Raw genomic sequence first — 18,544 nt, 5'->3', positions numbered from 1 at the left:
AGAATCAAAAGAGGACATTGTAATGTGGTATATAAGGTAAGTAGTAAAATAATATAGAATTTAACAAACAATCACATAGTGACAGTGGGGTTTATAAAAAACACACACAGAAAGTAGAAATAAGGGCAGACTAAGAAGAGGCCTTTTTACACCATAGTAGTAGGTAGTGTTGAGCTACAACTATGGACCTTTACTTCTACGGGGTAGTTTAGTAAGCTAGTATTTTCTTGCAAGTAGCCTTCAATAAGTTAGATAGCCTTGCCCATCCTGTGGTTGAGTGAGCAACTACATCTTACAGACTCTGCTTGTTTCTTAAACACTTCAGTTCCTCTGTTGATCAATATAGAGAACGTTCAGCCTGTTGAAAAGATTGCTAAAACACAATTTGTTGCAAGCAGGAGTTTAATTCAGCACAAGGGTCAATTATTGTTTTCTAGTGTTGCAAGATCCCTTCCCATGCTCTGTACCAACAGTTTCATGGCATTTATTTTGGCCACTCAGCCAATGCACTTGACAGTTTAAAAAGTCTGAATGGAGATAAGGCAATACATGATGGCTTCTTTAAATGAAAATGACCAGCAGCTTGAAGATATGGGTATCTACTTTCTAGCTAAATGATTGACTAAAGGAGAGAAAACTTAATCTTCAGTAAACAACATGTGCACAAGCTCTCTGTTAAGACATTCTTCTTCTACCAATTTCTGAGGCTGAAAGAAAAAAAAGTGGTTTCAAGAAGAGAGTTCAAAGTGTCAAGTCTTTTACAGAGTTCCTTGCTCAGCATAATGGTATTTAACTCTATAAACTAGAGACTAATAAACTAGTTTTCTTTAATTTGTAGGGTTTTTCCAGATGTCATACACAAGTGAAAATGGTGTTTGAAACTGCTGCAGAAATTTATGATGTCCAGTTAAGATTAATTTATTCTACCCTCCCGCACCCCCCCAGCTTTCTTGCTCACCTTTTCCCAAATAGTAGTAAAACAGCGTAAAGTACAAAGGTTAAGAATGCCAAATACTATGCTTTTGTGGTGGTTCCATTTTCAACACACAGCCTCCAATGGTTTGTGTCTTTAGAGTTTCCAGAATGGAATTGCCAGGCTATTGTAGGTCAGGAATAAATTTTCCTGAATACTTCAGTAGAGTAGTGGAGTGCAGGGCACCTGGTTCACTCTGCCAGGCTCAAGCTTGTTTTTCCATCTCACTTTAGCGTATACAAATTCAAATAAAATACTTACTGTTCCATATTTAAGTAGCGTTGGCACTCCAGTTAGTTTCAGATTCTTTCTAAACTCATTGTTGGGGTCTTTCCAGCTGTTTTGAAAGAGTTAGTTATGTTTATGCAAAAGTTCTACATTCTGTTTGGAGGGTAAGATAGCTTTTACTATTTCATGCATAATCAGTACTATTGAAAGCCCAAGGGAAATCTGATTCTGTATTCTTAATGCATACAGCTATCACCAAAATAAGTAGAAATATAAATTGCAAGGAATTCTGGATCAAATCAGTATTAACTGCTGCAACATTAGCAGTGAGGTATTCTGCAACTTTCAGGTGGCTAATTCTCTGCATTCTAAATACCACTTGAAGTCCAAACTTTGGATTTAAAGTATTTTGTTTAACAAGCACAAAATGGCTGCATTTAGATAAGGAGGCTTAAATGTTCAGTTCAACTGTTACATTACTGTGATGAGGGATGACCCTAGGCATAAAGGTAACAAGCTTTTATAAGTCCTCTGGATGAGCATAAGGGTAGAGCATAAGAGACTAGACATTTGAGATGGATATGGCTTCCCACTGCCTGGACCAGCTCACTGAGAACAATTTGAACATATGACTTAAGATTTGTTTTATGGGACAGTATGTACATATATTAGAACTAAAAAATTATTTCAACATAAATAGCACAAGAAGCCATTAAAACGTAACTTTTTTAGCACTTACTAGGCTCGGTCTCCTACTTGGCAGTAGATGAATACAGATCCATCAGGCAGGCTATTTAATTCACTCCGCACAACTGGTTCAGCTAAAGAATAGAGTTTTCTAGTTAAGTTTACATAACAGTATTAATATTTTACAGTTGTGGCATCTTATGCTGTCATCTCTGCTGCTCATTCTTCCAGATATTCCTGCTCATTTGTCTGCTTCATGCACTAGTCACTATGCTTTCCTCTACTCAGCCTCCTGTGTATGGTACAACTTACTTGGACTCACTCAGCACCTATTTAAGTTGCTTCTGAAGTCCTGCTACTGCAGTATCACTCAGTGACCAGAGATGACTGAGGTATAAAATTGGCTAGTGTTTTCCCCAAGCCTTTGTCTCCTTGTCTGTATGACCTGGGAATATAAACTCCTCCAAGCAGCAACATACTTAGCTTAGTGAGTACTACCACACATACATACATCACCTGTACATGAATTCATGGGGATGTACGAGTCCATAATTGCCACCGAGCCAGGTCGGTTTTCTACTGCTAAGGACTCCTACTGGAAGTCACTATGTTGCAATGCCTTGGTATATTAGGGCTCAACTAACTGCTCATAAACTGGCATCTGGCCAGTTCAAGTGCCAAGGTAGGCGGCTGAAGTAGCTCACGCTGCAGGGCAAGTTTGCTAACTAAACTCCCATTCACGGGTATGATGTAATGTCAGCAGCAGAGATTCACCATTCAAGTCGAAGATTTGACAAGGGTGTGTGTAACACTGCTGGTAGTAATAACTGGTGGCTGGGGACCGGAGTTGGGGCACTGATCGGAGGCAGGCACAGGAGAGAAAGAGAGAAGCAGTGTTTTGAACCCCCCAAGGCAACAACTACAGATCGCCTTAGGAGACCACATCGAGTGAGAAACAGAAAAAGAGGGTCAGCCACCCCCAGGCAGAGTTATTCCACACAGCTGCCAGATACCCGTGGGGGGCGAGGGCGCGGAGCAGGTGCCCCCTCCTCTACACCGGCTCGCTGTAGAGGAGGGGGCAGGACAGCGGGAGCCCCGCCCAGGCCCTAGAAAGCGGGGGGTGGGTCCCCTCCGGGCTCACCAGTGACGCAGTCCGGGCACCAGCTCCTGCCCTGGGCATCCTTGTCCCCGCAGAACAAGGCGAAGACGGGCCGGCCGCGGCTCTGCTGCGCCGCCTGCACGAACCCGCCATAGCCCCGCGCCGCCTTCTCCTCCCAGCCCATGGCCCCGCCGCAGCCCCAACGCCTGCTTCCGGCGCGGCAGCACACCCGCGCACGAAGCGCCAGCTCCCCGGGCGGGGCTTGAAGGGGACAGGCCCCGCCTACGGCGGCCGTGAAAGGACACGCGCGGCTAGGATTGGCCACCCCGGCACCCGTACCTTTGCCTCCATTCCCGGCAGCCCCCGCGATAGCGGCGGCGGTTGTCATGGGGCGGGTTTGAACCGCAGCGCTTCGCCAAGTCCCCCGCCCCCCTCTGCGGTGGGTGTCCCCCCGCCCCATTGTGAGAAGCCGGGGTCCGGTGCGCCCCGGGCCATCCCGCGCCTGGGCTCGGAGCGGGGCGGCAGGGAGCAAGGGGAGCCCCTGGGTGGCCTCGCTGGCCAACGCCCCGGGACGTCCGCTCCCGCCCTCCCCGCTTTCCTTTCAGGGCTGCGGGTCCCCGGACTCTGTTTCCCCCCTGCCTCCCACAGCACCAGGGCCCCATGTCCTCGCCTGTGCTCTGGGGCAGGGCTCCGGCCCCTCAGCGCGCCCCCCTCTCCCCCGCGGCCCCTCAGCGCCGCCCCCCCCCCCGACGCGCCGTGCGCTCTCACCCCCTTCGCATGGCTGCTCCCCCACTACCAGGATCGCGCCCGGCCGCCCCGAGACTGCGGCCTGCAGCCCCCAGTGGGTCCCGCGCCTTCCACAGCTGAGGTGTGGGCCCTAAAGGCGGGACGCTTCCGAGCACCTGTGGGCCTTCCGGAGTTGTGAGTGGGAGGGGGGCTTGGCAAATCCTAGTTGGGAGGCTCTCCAAGGTGCGAAAGGGCCCCGCGTTGGGAGTGGGTGGAAGGAGGCAGAGAACAATCAGGAGACACTCGAATAGGAAATAGGGACTAGGAGGAGTTGAAATTTAGGAGCTGGACTAGATGACCTCTCCAGCCTAGGATTGCTGTGAAATGGAGCAGGGTGGAATTGTACAGGGCTTTGAAATAGAGAAGGAGGGAAATTGAAGTTGATTCAGAAGTCTCTGTCTTTACCTAGTTTGGTTATAAATGGTAGTAGAGGTAGAGTGGAATTAACTGTTACAGGCAAGGGAGGAATATTTGTTTTCACGTGATAAATGGAGGAATATAAAGATTCAGGTGAGCAGAGTAACCCTGGCAGGAGCTGCAGAGGAACTGGCACTTGCTTCAACCGTGGGCAGCACGGTTGGGAGAAATAGAGAAGAAGTAATGTCCAGAGGAGCTGGGGAACAGAGTGAGGCAGTCTGTGATTTAAACTGGAGAGAAAGCAGCAAAGTCATTATACCTGATCTTGAAATTGTTTGAATTTAGGGGCCCCTCAGGAGCCCTCGGCTCTCGCTGAAATTAATTGCTGGTGAGTTTATATATCAGGGCTTCCTGAGCCATTATTTTTATTTTATTTCCCTTTCCACTGAAGAAATGTAAGAGATCCAGATGTGTGCTCTCCATTGGTCTACCTCCTTCTGACGACAATATATTCTGTACTTTATGCCATTTCTCTCTTGTGGTTAATGATTTGGGGCAAGTTTGAGAAAACAAAGGTTCTTTTTTCCACCCACCTCTTTTCAGTAGACCACAGTTTCCTTGTGCTAGTAATAAGAGCTGCAAAAGTTCTTCCTTAACCCTGTATTCTCCTTATGGCTGGTAACGTGAGCATTCCCTTCACAGTCTGTAATGCTGCTTTACAGCCAGCTGCTTCAGCGTGTGAAAGAAGAATGTAAGCTGTATCTAGTGCATCAGAAAATGTGAATATATCCACCACTTTGCTTCTAGCCTGTACCACTACAAAGAGCATGTTCTCAAAATTACTTCCACAAGTGAGTGTTTTGCCTGTTAAGCTATTACATTTGTTAGGCCTTGTCTTATTTTTAAACACAAAACCCCACACCCAAACATCTTGTCTACTTGTTATAATTTTAGCAGAGGCCAGTTTACAGATGACTGTGGATTTTTAGAATCCTTATATTCTATTCAATGTGATGGGACCAAGCAAACCAGACACGTTGTATGATCCATTTGCATCCAATATCCAAGCAGAAAAGAATGAAGCGAGGACTCTCCAGACACAGGTATTATTTGACTTCTGCAGTGATGACTTCTCAGGGTTGGGTTTGCCATCCTGTTTTATAATATGATAAACTTAACCTACTTCCTGACGCTGGTTCTGTGCACAGCTGTAGTGTCAAGTTTGCCTGCCTTCTTTCATGTGTCACCAGCATCCATTGGCATGATATTTATTCTTCTTTTGTAAAGTGCTTTGAAATCTGCAGATGAAAATGTATAAATGTAAATATCTGTCTTCACCCCTTCCTTCTCACTTGTAAGTACTGCCTGTGATTATTTTGCTTTTATAATGTTTTAAATATTTATTATGACATGGTCCTGTGCCAGAGCTCTTTGGGCTAGATTTTTAAAGGTTTCTTGTTATTTCAGTTGGAACTGGGCACCTAAATGCTTTTGAAAACCTCACTAGGCATTTAGCTGCACCTTTAGGTGTCTAATAACCTTTAAATATCTGGCCATTTGTTTGAATGGGAAGGATGCTTTAGGACTAAAATAGCTATCACCTGCGTGGTGATATGATAAATTGTAATGTGAAGGGAATTACATTTGTCTTTCTTATTTTATGTTCGAGGTGCATCATTTGTGCAATATGCTATATAATGTGGACTTTTTATTTAATCTGTGGAACAGCTCCAGTTTAATAGGAATGTTCCTGCAGCTCCAGAGAACTTGGCTGTCAGATTCTCCAGCCCTCGTCCAATTATAATAGAAAAGCTGAAGCCACCTGATGGTCAGAGAGATCTAGGTAGTGGTGATGACACCAATTTAAGAAGTTCTGTCACATTTTCAGTCATATCTGAAGAGAAACTAAAACTGGCCATCCAGTTAGCTAAAAGGGATGTAAAACGAAGACACCTGGAAGAACAAGTGAAAGAAGCTGAAAATAAATCAATGTCCCCCCAGACATCGGAGCAGTGTAAGAGTGTAGTATCTGAAAATCCTGCAGAGAGAAGTGCATCAAAGTCTCGGACATGCTTGAAATATCATCAGCAACTTGGTCAACCCTCCAAAATGGAGATTACCAACTCCGGTGCAAAAGTGTATCTCTATACTTCAAATCAGGGCAAGTTAAAGCCACCTGTTTCAGATTCTCCGCCCACCCATGATCCAGGACCAGGGCCCAAGCCAAGACTGAAAAAAATTGAAGATAAAAGTACACAGGAAGTCAGACGACTGCAAAAAGAACTGAGATGTTGCATCCAGAAAATTGAAGAAATGGCTAAAAAAGGTGAAAGACACAATAATTATTTTTTATGTAGCGTTACTATATCTTGTTTCTCTGTTCTTCTCTCCAATTTTAGGCTTGGACTTGAATTTGTGTTTGTTCCTTTGTGTGTGTGTGTGCGTGCATATTTTTTTAAAGCTTTTTTTTTTTAAGACAAAATTAAATGGATGATCCATTCAGGGTATTAGTAAGGTGGTATGGAGCCTTTCACCTTTATAACATGGGTTCAAATCCAAGCCATGTTGATAGTAAACTCTTTTTAATGGCTTGTGTGAAATGCATTGGTGATGCTGTTAGTCCTGTTCCTATTGGATAGATCTTCAGATTACAAAAAACAGTATCACAGCTAGAACCATTGTTAGCAGTTACAGGAAAGAGACCAATGGCTGTCAGAACTCTTGCTTGTTAGAAGACACATGAGAGGTGGAGTGGTTAATTTTTTTTAGTTTTGACACTATATTGACTTGTTTGTAATATTTAGCAAGAGGTTTAAAGAGTTATAACTTTCTGTACATTCCTGCCACAACTTTATGATTTGATTTGGGAGATCATAATGGAGCTGGCAAGATTTACCTGATCAATATTGGATAAGAATATGTAGAAACATCCTAAAATGATACAGAATGTGTAGATAAAATAGTTTCTGTATTAGTTTAAGATAATGCCTTGCCAAGGTAAAGGTGCACTGTGAATTGGTCCTGCATGAAGGAAGCTCCCTTGCTAGGTAATCACGCATTTAGCTTAAATCAGGATTTCCTCAGATTAACTGGGTTGTCAAGACCTATAACTCTGCATTTTGCAAAAATAACACTTTTTAGAGAGATGTGAAGAAATTTTGGATCCTGATGAAGAGCGACGAGTTCGCATTAGGAGGCAGGAGCAAGCTGCACGGTCTGCTCGGATGCTGTATGTCCTTCAGCAACAGGTAGGAACAGATCATTTTTTAAAAGGGTGTATATAAAATATAATGTATTTTGTATGCAATAGAACTGGCCTGAAACAAAAGCCTTTGAACTTCAGGTAAGTTCTAATCTGGATCTGAATTTCATGGCTAAGCCCTACCATTATAATAGGATGAACCAAAATGCCCTCAAAACACCTCTTAATTGGAAAGTTGGAATCTGAACCTAGACTTTACAACACAGGCCTGTCTTTAATCTATACGTACACACAGCTGGTTCTGACTGTGATTTTTGTTTTCTGAAAAAACAGGTAAAAGAAATTCAGGAAGACTTGGAGAAGCTGAGTCCTCATAAAATCAAACACACAAAGAAGGTAAGATGTATTGAACTTGGATTGAATCTTTCTGAAAACAAGTTTTTGGGATCTTGAATGAACTTTTGGTTAATTCAGTTTCTAGGTATCCATTACAAAGGCTCCTTAAGTACAACATTATTGGAGAAGTATTCTGAGACTTTAAATGTTCCCATCAACCCTCCGTCTTGGATTTATATCTATAACTCAGCTGCTTTAGTTCAGGCTAGCATAGTATTTGGTATATTGACTGTATAACTTTTGATTAATAAAAACTAAAGGCAGATGATGTAATTAATGCAAGTCAACATGGATTTTTGGAAAATATGTCCTGTCAAACTAACTTTCATATAAAATATATATATATATATATATATATATATATATATATATATTTGAGATTACAAGCTTGGTTGTAAAGGTAATAGTGTTGACCTAATATACATAGACTTCTGTAAGGTATTTGACTTGTTGCCACATGACATTTAGATTTAAAAAACTAAAATGATATAAAATTAACATAGTGATATGCAGAATTGTTTTAGCCATGTTGGTTCCAGGATATTAGAGAGACGAGGTGGGTGAGGTAATATCTTTTATTGGAACTCGATGTAAGTTCGAAAGCTTGTCTCTCTCTCCAACAGAAGTTGGTCCAATAAAAGATATTACCTCACCCATCTTGTCTGTCTAATAAAATTAACATGGTAGACATTAAATGAATTAAAAACTGGCTAACAGTTCTAAAAATGTAACTGTAAACCAGGAATCATTCTTGAATGGATGTTTCCAGTAGGGTCCTGCAGGGATCAGTTCCTGACACTATGCTATTAATATCTTTATCAGTGACCTAGAAGAAAATGTAAAATAATCACTGATAAAGTTTGGAGATGACACAAAAAATTAATAATAATGAGGACAGGTCACTGATTCAGAGCAATCTGGATTGCTTGGTAAACTGGGAGCAAACAAACTATATGCATTTTAATACAGCTAAATGTAAATGTACACATCTATGAACAAAGAATATAGGCCAAACTTACAGGATAGGGAACTTTATCCTGGGAAGCAGTGATTCTGGAAAAGATTTGGGTGTGTCATTGGATAATCAGCTGAACATGAGCTCCCAGTGTGATATTGTGGCCAAAAGAACTAATGTGATCCTAGGATGCATAGCCAGAGGAAACTGGAGTTGGAGTAGAGAGGTTATTTTACTTCTACATTTGGCCCTGGCGGGACTGCTGCTGGAATACTGTGTCCAGTTTTGGTGCCCACAATTCAAGAGAGTTCAGAGAAGAGCCAGAAGAATGATTAAAGGATTAGAAAACATGCCTTTACAGTGATAGACTCAAGGAGCACAATCTATTTAGTTTAACAAAGAGAAGGTTAAGGGCTGACTGATTACAATGTATCAGGATATGCATGGGGAACAAATATTTAATAATGCTCTCTTCAGTCTAGCAGAGAAATTCAACGGCTGAAAGTTGAAAATTCAGACTGGAAATAAGACATAAATTTTTAACGGTGGGAGTTATTAACCATTGGGACAGTTTACCAAGGATAATGGTGGAGTCTCTGTCACTGACAATTTTTAAATCAAAATTGATATGTTTTAGGAATTATTTTGGGGAGGTTCTATGGCGTGTGTTATACAGGAAGTCAGACTAGATGATCATAGTGGTCCCTTCTAGCCTTAGAATCTATTAATCTTTTCTGCACTGCTTAAGCAGCTGCCAAATTTCATCACAAGGATTGATACGTCTCCATCACAATTAACTGAGGGCAAAATATAGTTACTTAAATGATCAATGAAATTCTTCTACGATTTTCTGAATAACATCACTTGAAAAGTGCTGAATATTTAATCACACATGTCTTTCCTTTGTGCCACAGTCTCGAGCGATGTCCAGAGTGGCAGCTGCCCACAGAGGAGCCATTCGTGCCTTGCAGGTGTTTGCCACACAATTTACTGATCAATCAGAGCAGCAGGTTCCTGCTCATTACAAGGAGTTGGGCAATCTCATTCGACAACTATCTCTCTGTTCTGCCAAATTAGAAATGGATTCTTCTGTTCCTGACATCATCATAGACATTCTGCTACAAATTGAGGTGTGGAAAGTGCTTAATTTTTCTTCGAAGCTGATGTAGAAGAGGCTGGATGAAATATTTAAGTTCTGGGTGCAAACTATATCACGGGGGGGGATAAAATATTACCAGTAAAAATATGGCTTAATAAGTGCATGTTGCAGTTGCCAGGGTTTGTGGCTATATGGCTTTCAGATGCTGCTGTAATGGTGGTAATATAAGAACCTAGTTTGAAGATAAAGATATAGCTGAAAAATTTACTTCAGCACTATGTTCCATAACCACTTTGGTTGGAGATATTTCTGCCATGTATATGAATATCAAGTAGAAGTTCACTAGGAGTGTGTACGGTGGGAAAAGAGCAGCTCTAAATTTTTTAAATACTTATTTATTCCAGTTGATACAATACAGAAGTTCTCAGAATCAGCCTTACGGTTGTAACCTTTAACCCCAAGTGATTTTTTTTTTTTAAACTGATCAAGATTCTGTGGGCCACGTAAAAAAGTGGATTATTTGTTGTTGTTGCTTATTTTAGGTGTTGGACTGACACTGCAGCCGTGAGAAGATATTTTCAAAAAATCTAACCACCTTAATGTATTATAATGATTACAATGGCTGTAATTTTATTTAAAGTGCTATAGACTGCCTATAGAAAGCAGTGATAGTCATTGTTGCTTCAGGAGGGGAAAAAACAGTGGGCTACTTATGACATCATGCTGGAAAGTCTTTCTTCCTTCCCTCTGGAAGGAAGGTGAAGGCTTTTAATCTGTTGCCCATGAGTCCACTTTTTAAGAGCGATTTTTAAATCAACTTAACTATAGGGAGATTATTTGTTAGGTAGATTCTAGATGAATATCAAATTGTCTGTGTGAAGGGCCAATTTCAGGACATGCATTTAGCAAGGACATACATTTCAAGTCTGGTTCTGGCAAAAATAATCTATACCAGAAGTGTAGTGGCCTGGTTATGGGGAATGCATGTTAAAACCACGTCTCCTGATGCCAAGCCTCATCCTGGAATGCCCCTCTGTGGCTTCAGCACAGAAGACTTATGAAGCATGAATTGTAGGTTCTGAGAAAACCAAGAATATGGCACAAAAGTTTTATCCTGTGATTCCCCTCACAATCATGGATATTTGTTTTTTGCCCATGTTGGATTTGAGGCCAGAGAAGTCTCATTGATACTACCATTTCAGTGCTTATTACAGATGAGTTATGCAAGCAAGAGATATGGCAAGCTAGGAATATACTGTTTATCTATTACTCTATCTGAGTACTTGTACGGCTCCATCACTGTAGTATCTGAACACCAGTAATGTGTCTGTAAATGTCACAGATACTTAACCTGTTGGAGGCTACCTTGTTTATTGATCAGATAAGAAGGATTTTATAACGTTCGAACATTTTGGAATGATTTCTGGACACTCGAAATAAGAACTGATGATGCCCACCAAAATGGTCAGAGCTGCTTGTTAGGTCAGGTAGTTTTCTTGCTTACCTCCTATCAGAAGCTTTTCAGAGTCCTTCTCAGGTTTGAAGACCCCACTTGGTTGATCTAGCTTCTGAAGGTGATTGGGTACAGTCTGAAAATGGACTTCAATAAAATAACGAATTCAGTGTTAGTGAAAGGTGCTGGCTTGACCTCCCAGGGGACTTTGTTCTCTCTTCTTTAGCAACAAGATGGGTATAACATGGCAGCAGAAGTACAAGCTTCCCCTGTACTATTCTCCCAAATGGCCCTAAAGGTCTACCTGTATTAGCAACAGTAATTCAGTCTCTGTGGCCCATTCAGTACTTGCCAATAAAGGTGTCAGTTAATGCCATTTGTGATGGTTTGTTTTTGTGATATGAACTGGTGTCCACGTACTGACCATCAAAAATCAAGTAGTTGTGCTAGGATTATGTATCTGGGCACATTTTATAACAGCAGTTTTTAGGACTTGTCTGCTTTTTAAAATACTTTTCTTTTCACAGTGGAGCTCTAATATCTGTTGTGAAAACTAGTTTATATTCTTCAAATGTTTATTACATTTAAATGCTCTTTGAGAGCTTACTTTAGTCAATAAAAAATAACGATGTAAATGATACAGGCATTTTTACGTACGATTGTTACACTAATTATAATGACAAAGCTTTTTGAGTGATAATTTAAAAAAAAAAATCAGTACCCTTGAGCTTTGGATCTCATCAGTCTGCCAACATTAACAAACCAAGTTTAATGAGAGATTAACTTAAATGGAAAAAAAAAATTGTGGCAGGACTTGGATTCTCTGCTGGAGAAGAAACGATCACCCAGAAAAGTGAAGAAATGTCTCTCAGCATCTCAGGGTAAATCTCCAGTGAGCAGTGAGATGTTTCCAACCAGAGAGCAGATTGCATCTTCAAAGAAAGAGAAGAAACCACCCATCTCAAAGGTGCGACTTGGACAAGAACAGAAAAAACCTTCGGTAGCTAGGAAACTCCTGACTGGTATGTGTTCTGAATACTTAATTAAAATGATTTCATTGGTTAATGTATAAGCAGCATAGTGATCAGCAATGACGTGTCATAATACATTTTTTATGTCTGAGGTGCAGAATGGCCCATTCATGGTACAAGAGTGTTGTCTTGCTCATCGTGTGCTTGCTAGAACCCTGCAGCTTTGGTACACAATTCCTTCAGTGCTTCACATGAAATGACAACTTGTTGCCATAAGAGGGTCCTCCAGCTTCATGTACCAACTTAAACCTCATTATTTAACTTTCTTTTAAACATGTCTTCGTCATGCTGTTAACTTTTTCTTTTGGAGCACAGTTACGTTTTCATCTAAAGAGACCCTCAAAAGTCTATATTGCAGCATATAGCTAGGTGGTTCTTTACTAGTTGATTGTAATGATGTATATAAAATACATCTAACTATCTACATAGCTAATTATGAAATACATTCTAGTGGAATATAGGATTACCCACTGTTGGGGAATCTGCACCACAGATGCAGCAATGTCGGTACACAGTTGGATTGAATGAAAGGTGGTGTCAAAGCTTTAGCTCAGAATTTGCTTAGTTTTGTGCAGGTTCTTGGGTTTTTTGCCTTTTTCTCAAAAGCACAAAAACCTATCTCTTAATTCTAAACTGTTTTCCCCTCGCACAGTAATTTTATCCTTTCCCTTCCTCCAAGTTTCAACGCATAGAGAAGAAGCATTGTCTTATGGGTAGAACAGAGGACTGGCAATCTGAAGTTCTGGGATTTATTTCTGTCTTTGCCTCTGGTTTGCTGTGTGACCTTGGGCTAATCATGTAACCTCTCTGTATACAGGCTTAATAATAACACTTTCTTTCTATATTGTGAGGTTTCATTAAAACAGTTTGATACATCCTGAAAGCAGTCCAAAGTATAACATTAGTATCATAATGTGTAGTGTCTTCCTCAAAGGGTTGTTTCTTAGAGTAGCATATGCTAACTTCCTTTCCTTTCTTACTGAGAGTATAATCTGTGCGATGATCCTGTTTTTCATGAACTTAAAGAGAGAGCATGTCCCTAGTTATCTACTGAATTTCATGTCTCCTGCTGGTAGTAGTATTTGTTGTCGTCTCTTTCTAGTCCTCAGGTGGCCTTGAATATAGGCATATAAACTGCTTTCAAGCATATAACTGCTTACTGAAGCAGAGCAGAGACTCAGCTTGTGTATTATTTGGCAAAGGAAACGTTTGGCGTTTACCAGTATGGTGGTGGTTGTTTGTTTGTAGTGCAGTCGTGCCTAGGAGTCCCAGTCATGGACTGGGACTCCATTGTGCTAGTCTCTGTACAAACACAGGACAGAAAGATAGTCCCTGCTCCAAAGAGCTTCCAATCTAAGGTTTATTTTTAACTATTTATGTAGATGAAGATCAACATGTTGCAAATATTCCATTGGCACAGAAGCTGAGCAGTCATGCTGATTTATCAGATCAAGAATTCCAGCAAGAGCATGACTCTCACACCTCAGACAGAGATGCAGTTTTAAAAACAAGTCAGGATGCATTGATGAGAGCTGGAGCTGTGAAAAAAGTCCCTGTGCTTGAAAGTGGACCTTTGAAGAAGAAAGGTGTATTATTACCTGCCAAACAGGTACAAGTATGACACTTAAAATGTACTCTTTCCTCTTCTCTTATGGGAGCTTTAACTTAATGTAAGGCACTGTTAAATCAACATGAAACCAAGTAACTTTCAAAAACTAAGTTAAAAGCGGTTTTAGACTCTATATCTGCCTCTTGGTGTCCTTGCCAGATTTTCTCTCTTTATAACCACATGTTCCTGTTTTTAAAAATAGTTTTCTCTGTCCTCTGTTCCATGGTTCTTTCACAATGCATGTAGAAAAAGCTAACTGACTGCCAGAAATGTGAAACTGACTATCTACAAAGTATTACCAAATGCTTTTAGTAAATGCATTGGGGAAAACAGAGAATTCTGTTTCATGTTGGCAATAGTAGTAGATAGCACATTTTCAGACAGAAGCATGGTTGTCTTTTTTTCAGTCAGTGGTGTCCCTTTAGCATCCTTAATAAATGTAGTTGATATGGAGGAAAGGGAAGAGCTTTAACATTGAATGTACCTGTCTCAAGGGCAATTAAAACTAATTAAAGTCAACTGCTTTCAGCTGCACTATTGTAAAGTTCCATTCATTTCAGGGGGAATGGAGAACACTTGGTATGTTTCATGGGGAAGCTGGTTGGAGTCACTGGGAGGCTTTCTGTTGATTTCTGTGGCCATTGGATTAGGTCCTAAATGCTCTCCCTCACTCCAAACACTGAAAAAATGACCTTATTACTCCATGGGACCTGAATGGCCACCCCTGAGTCTGAGTGTTCTGCATTTCCTTGCTTCTTGGTTAGTTCTGCTCTTGTGATCACTTAAAAAAACATATCCCTAAAAAAGCAGCATTACCACCAGTTGGAAATAAATTGCATAACTGGAAATAACATATAACAATTCTGCAGAAAATTAGTGTGCAAGTAAGTGTTTGTACGGTATGCTGTTTTTCATCTTGGACTTAAAGTTGAAATATTTCATCCCATGACATTAATGATGTATTTATTAAAATAATTATTTGTAATTATATAACCACTTGTGTTTTAGTAAATGCCATTTGCAACCAGCAGATGGCCTCCTTGGTGCAAGAAAACTCATTCATTCTTTTTGCATGTTACTGGCATGTCCTTCTTTAAAAATCTTCTGAAATGCCCAAAAATTGAAAATAGATATTTTTGGATGCATTTATGGATGGATTTTTTTCTCACTCACCTCAGCCTGGAAAATCAGGAGATTTGGTGTAATTATATATATTTGTTTGTGCAATATTAATATCAGTAAGGCCTGTGAACAGCTAGGTTAAGTATTTTAATAATCCATAACATGACTCAGTCCATGTGTTTCAACGAGATGTCAGGATAGTTCATACCTGTGAGTGAAAAGAGGCTTTCAGAATTTACCCGCTGTAGAACAATTGTCTAGTTTCTTAGCCTAGTAAATATAAATTTAGCAGTTGTGCCACTCCCTTCTGCAGAAGTCCTAATAAATCTCTAAATAGCTCTGCTCATGAGCAGGCCCAGTACTACAAATATACCAAATGTAAAAAGCTCTTACTCATGTAAAAAGCCCTTACTCAGACTGCCACTGAAACAATCGGATTGTTTGCATGAGTAAGGGATTCAGGATTGGCCCCACGCTCTATTTGGGTGCAGTCATACTCTCATTAAAGTCAGTATTAAAACCTCCATTGGCTCCAGCTCTGCAGAATCAATCCCTTAGACCTGACCCTAAGACAAGAAGTTCTGATCCACAGTGTGGAATATGTATTTTTTTAAACTCTGAACGTCTTTTGAATGTTAACATGTCTTAAAGGGAATCCGTAAGCTTCCAAGATCAAGACCTGTGCAGCCTCAGGCAAAGCATGCCCGGTTTCAAGAGACCACTGTAGCTTTCAGGCTAAAAGAGAACAAACCACTTGTTAAGGAGAGTAGAATAACTTGGGTACCTCCAAATCCTACATCCCCATCTGCTTCACCTAAACGGTACGTTAACATTCAAGTGGGACAGGCTTTTTATGTTTGTAATGCACAACTATATTGTAATGACAGCTAAATATTGACAAATTTTATAAGTGTTTGTATACAGATACTAGAAGTCTAAATACTAAAATGGCTGAATTTCAGTGCCTGGTATTAAATGAGGATATTGATATAATAGGCATCACAGAAACTTGCTGGAACAATGTTAATCAATGGGACATGGAAATAGCAGGGTACTAAATATATAGGAATAACAGATTAGGTTGTGCTGGTGGGGGAATGGCACTATATGTAAAAGAAAGCATAGAGTCAAATATAGTAAATCTTAAAATGAATCAAACTGTACCATAGAATCTCTATGAATAGGAAATTCCATGCTCAAACAAGAGTATAGCAGTAGGAATATACTATCGACTACCTGACCAGGATGGTGATTGTGAAATAGAGGGGCTACAAAAACAGAAAATCAGTAATAATGGGGTATTTCAGATATGTCTATATGGAATGGGTACATGTCACCTCAGGACGGCATGGAAATAATTTCTAGACACCATTTAATGGCTGCTTCTTGTAGGTTCCAGGACTGGCTGCTCCCAGGGGAGAGTCAATTCTGGATTTAATCCTAAATGGAGTACAGGATCTGGTCCACAAGGTGAATATAACTGGACTGCTCAGTAATAGTGACCATAATGTAATTTAAATGTAACATCCTTGTGGGGGGATATATCCAAGAAACCTACCACAGTAGCATTTAACTTCAAAAGGGGAAGTACACAAAGATGAGGAAGCTAGTTAAATGGGAATTAAAAAGAACAGTCATGGATGAAATGCCTGCAAGCTTCATGGAAACTATTTAAAAACACCATAATAGAGGCTCAAACTAATTGTATATCCCAAATAAAACAAAACAGTAAGTGGTCCAAAAAAATGCGCCCACGGCTAAATAATAAAGTAAAAGAGGCAGCTAGAGGCAAAAAGACATTCTTTACAATTTGGAAGTCAAATCTTAGTGAAGAAGATAGCAAGGAGCATAAACTGCCAAGTCAAATGTAAAAATATAATTAGGAAAGTCAAAAAAGAATTTGAAGAGCAACTAGCCAAAGGCACACAAACTAAGAGTAAAAATTTAAGTACGTCAGAAGCAGGAAGCCTGCCAAGCAGTCAGGGGGCCACTGAATGACTGAACTGCTAAAGAAACACACAAGAAAAGACCATTGTGAAGAAGCTAAATGAATTCTTGGTATTAGTCTTCACCGCAGAGGATCTGAGCCGTTCTTTTTAGGTGACAGATCTAAGGAACAGTCCCAGATTGAGATGTCGGTAGAGGATATTTTGGAATAAATTGATTAATTAAACAGTAATAAGACACCAGGACCAGATGATATTCTTCCAAGAGTTCTGAAGGCACTCAGATACGAAATTGTAGAACTACTAACAGTGGTATGTAACCTATCACTTAAATCAGCCTTTCTATCAGAAGACTGGAGGATAGCTAATGTAATGACATTTTTTTAAAAAAAGGTCCAAAGGCCATCCTTGTAATTGTAGGTCGGTAAATCTAACTTCAGTATCAGGCAGATTGATTGAAACTATGATAAAGAACAGAATTATCAGATACATAGATGAACACAATGTGTTGGGAGGGGTGGAGGGCGGGGGAGAGTCCAAAACAGCTTTTGTAAAGGGAAATCATGCTTCACCAATCTACTAGAATTTTATGAAGGGGGTCAAGAAACATGTGGACAAGAGTGATCCAGTGGATATAGTATACTTGGACTTTCATAAAGCTTTTGACAAGGTTCCTCACCAAAGAGTCTTAAGCAGACTAAGCAGTCATGAGATAAGAGGGAAGGTCCTCTCATGGATCAATAATTGATTACAAGATAGGAAGCAACCTGTGACTGCCAGAAGCAGGGACTGGACAACAAGGAATGATCACTCGATAATAGCCCTGTTCTTTTCATTCCCTCTGAAGCATCTGGCACCGGCCCCTGTTGGAAGACAGGATACTGGGCTGGATGGACCATTGGTCTGACCCAATATGGCCATTCTCATGTTCTTACACATTACAGATTAACAAGCAATGTTTGTTGATTCATTGCAGGATCCAGGAATAAATGCGTGAATAATTGATTTGATATAGAATTTTTTTTTTGAATGCATGTTTTAAATAGACGTTATATTTTTAATTGATATAAATTTATTTGAGGTTTAATTCAGAATGTGATAACAAAATGAATATGAGAGAAACTTTTGAAAAAGTAGATCCTAAGATGGCAGGGCAAGTTCTGTTACAACTTAAATGTGGTTCTTTGAATTTATTTCCCTTCTCCACTATTTAAAAAGTGTTAGCTAGACTCCTGTAAACAAGTGATAGCTCCAACATGTTAAAGTAACTAGGACCCTGATCCTGCAGTGGGTTCCATATGGGCGTAACTCTGCTTCTGCATGGAGCCCATTGCAGGCCCTATGTTGACAAAAGGGAGGAAATTCAAGGTTAATGTTACCAGACTTCTCATGTTAATGTCCATTTTTTTTTAACTCCAGTCCGGTCTTGTAAACACTTTCACACATGCTTAAGTTTGAGAGCATGCCTACACCCCTTCACTTCAGTGGGGTTACTGAAGTGAGTAAAGTGAAATGTGTGCAAGTTCTTGCAGGACTGAGGCCTAACTGAGCCAGTTTTTGGTATAATAATTTTGCCTGCTATGAACAGAAGTGGGAAAAGG

General features: G+C 40.4%; 2 protein-coding genes across 9 annotated transcripts in view; one reads left to right on the top strand and one right to left on the bottom strand.

Annotated features, from left to right (window-relative positions):
* Positions 1–384: 384 nt before the first annotated feature.
* Positions 385–3,395, bottom strand: TXNDC17 (thioredoxin domain containing 17). The gene is made up of 4 exons (XM_048823750.2): positions 3,030–3,395; positions 1,941–2,022; positions 1,235–1,310; positions 385–707 (listed from the first exon to the last, which is right to left on the bottom strand). Exons 1-4 carry the CDS (start codon positions 3,373–3,375, stop codon positions 639–641), a joined length of 573 nt encoding a protein of 190 aa, XP_048679707.1. The 5' UTR covers positions 3,376–3,395; the 3' UTR covers positions 385–638.
* KIAA0753 (KIAA0753 ortholog) overlaps positions 3,317–18,544 on the top strand; it is a 36,649-nt gene continuing 21,421 nt past the window's right edge. Inside the window, exons 1-11 of one of the 8 annotated variants that reach the window (XM_075120833.1) lie at positions 3,342–3,426; positions 4,476–4,518; positions 4,833–4,981; positions 5,085–5,233; positions 5,859–6,456; positions 7,272–7,378; positions 7,666–7,728; positions 9,598–9,813; positions 12,047–12,257; positions 13,649–13,875; positions 15,649–15,818. In XM_075120833.1, coding sequence (XP_074976934.1) covers positions 5,144–5,233; positions 5,859–6,456; positions 7,272–7,378; positions 7,666–7,728; positions 9,598–9,813; positions 12,047–12,257; positions 13,649–13,875; positions 15,649–15,818 — 1,682 coding nt within the window. In that variant the 5' untranslated portion in view covers positions 3,342–3,426; positions 4,476–4,518; positions 4,833–4,981; positions 5,085–5,143. Of the gene's footprint in view, positions 3,427–3,452; positions 4,519–4,832; positions 4,982–5,084; positions 5,234–5,858; positions 6,457–7,271; positions 7,379–7,665; positions 7,729–9,597; positions 9,814–12,046; positions 12,258–13,648; positions 13,876–15,648; positions 15,819–18,544 lie in introns of those variants that run through there. The other 7 variants (XM_048823746.2, XM_048823747.2, XM_048823743.2 and 4 more) reach the window with 7 other exon arrangements.

This window comes from Caretta caretta, chromosome 17, assembly GCF_965140235.1.
Source record: "Caretta caretta isolate rCarCar2 chromosome 17, rCarCar1.hap1, whole genome shotgun sequence".
Taxonomy (NCBI): domain Eukaryota; kingdom Metazoa; phylum Chordata; order Testudines; family Cheloniidae; genus Caretta; species Caretta caretta.
The sequence above is the reverse complement of the archived record's forward strand: the minus strand, read 5'-3'. Positions and strand labels throughout refer to the sequence as shown.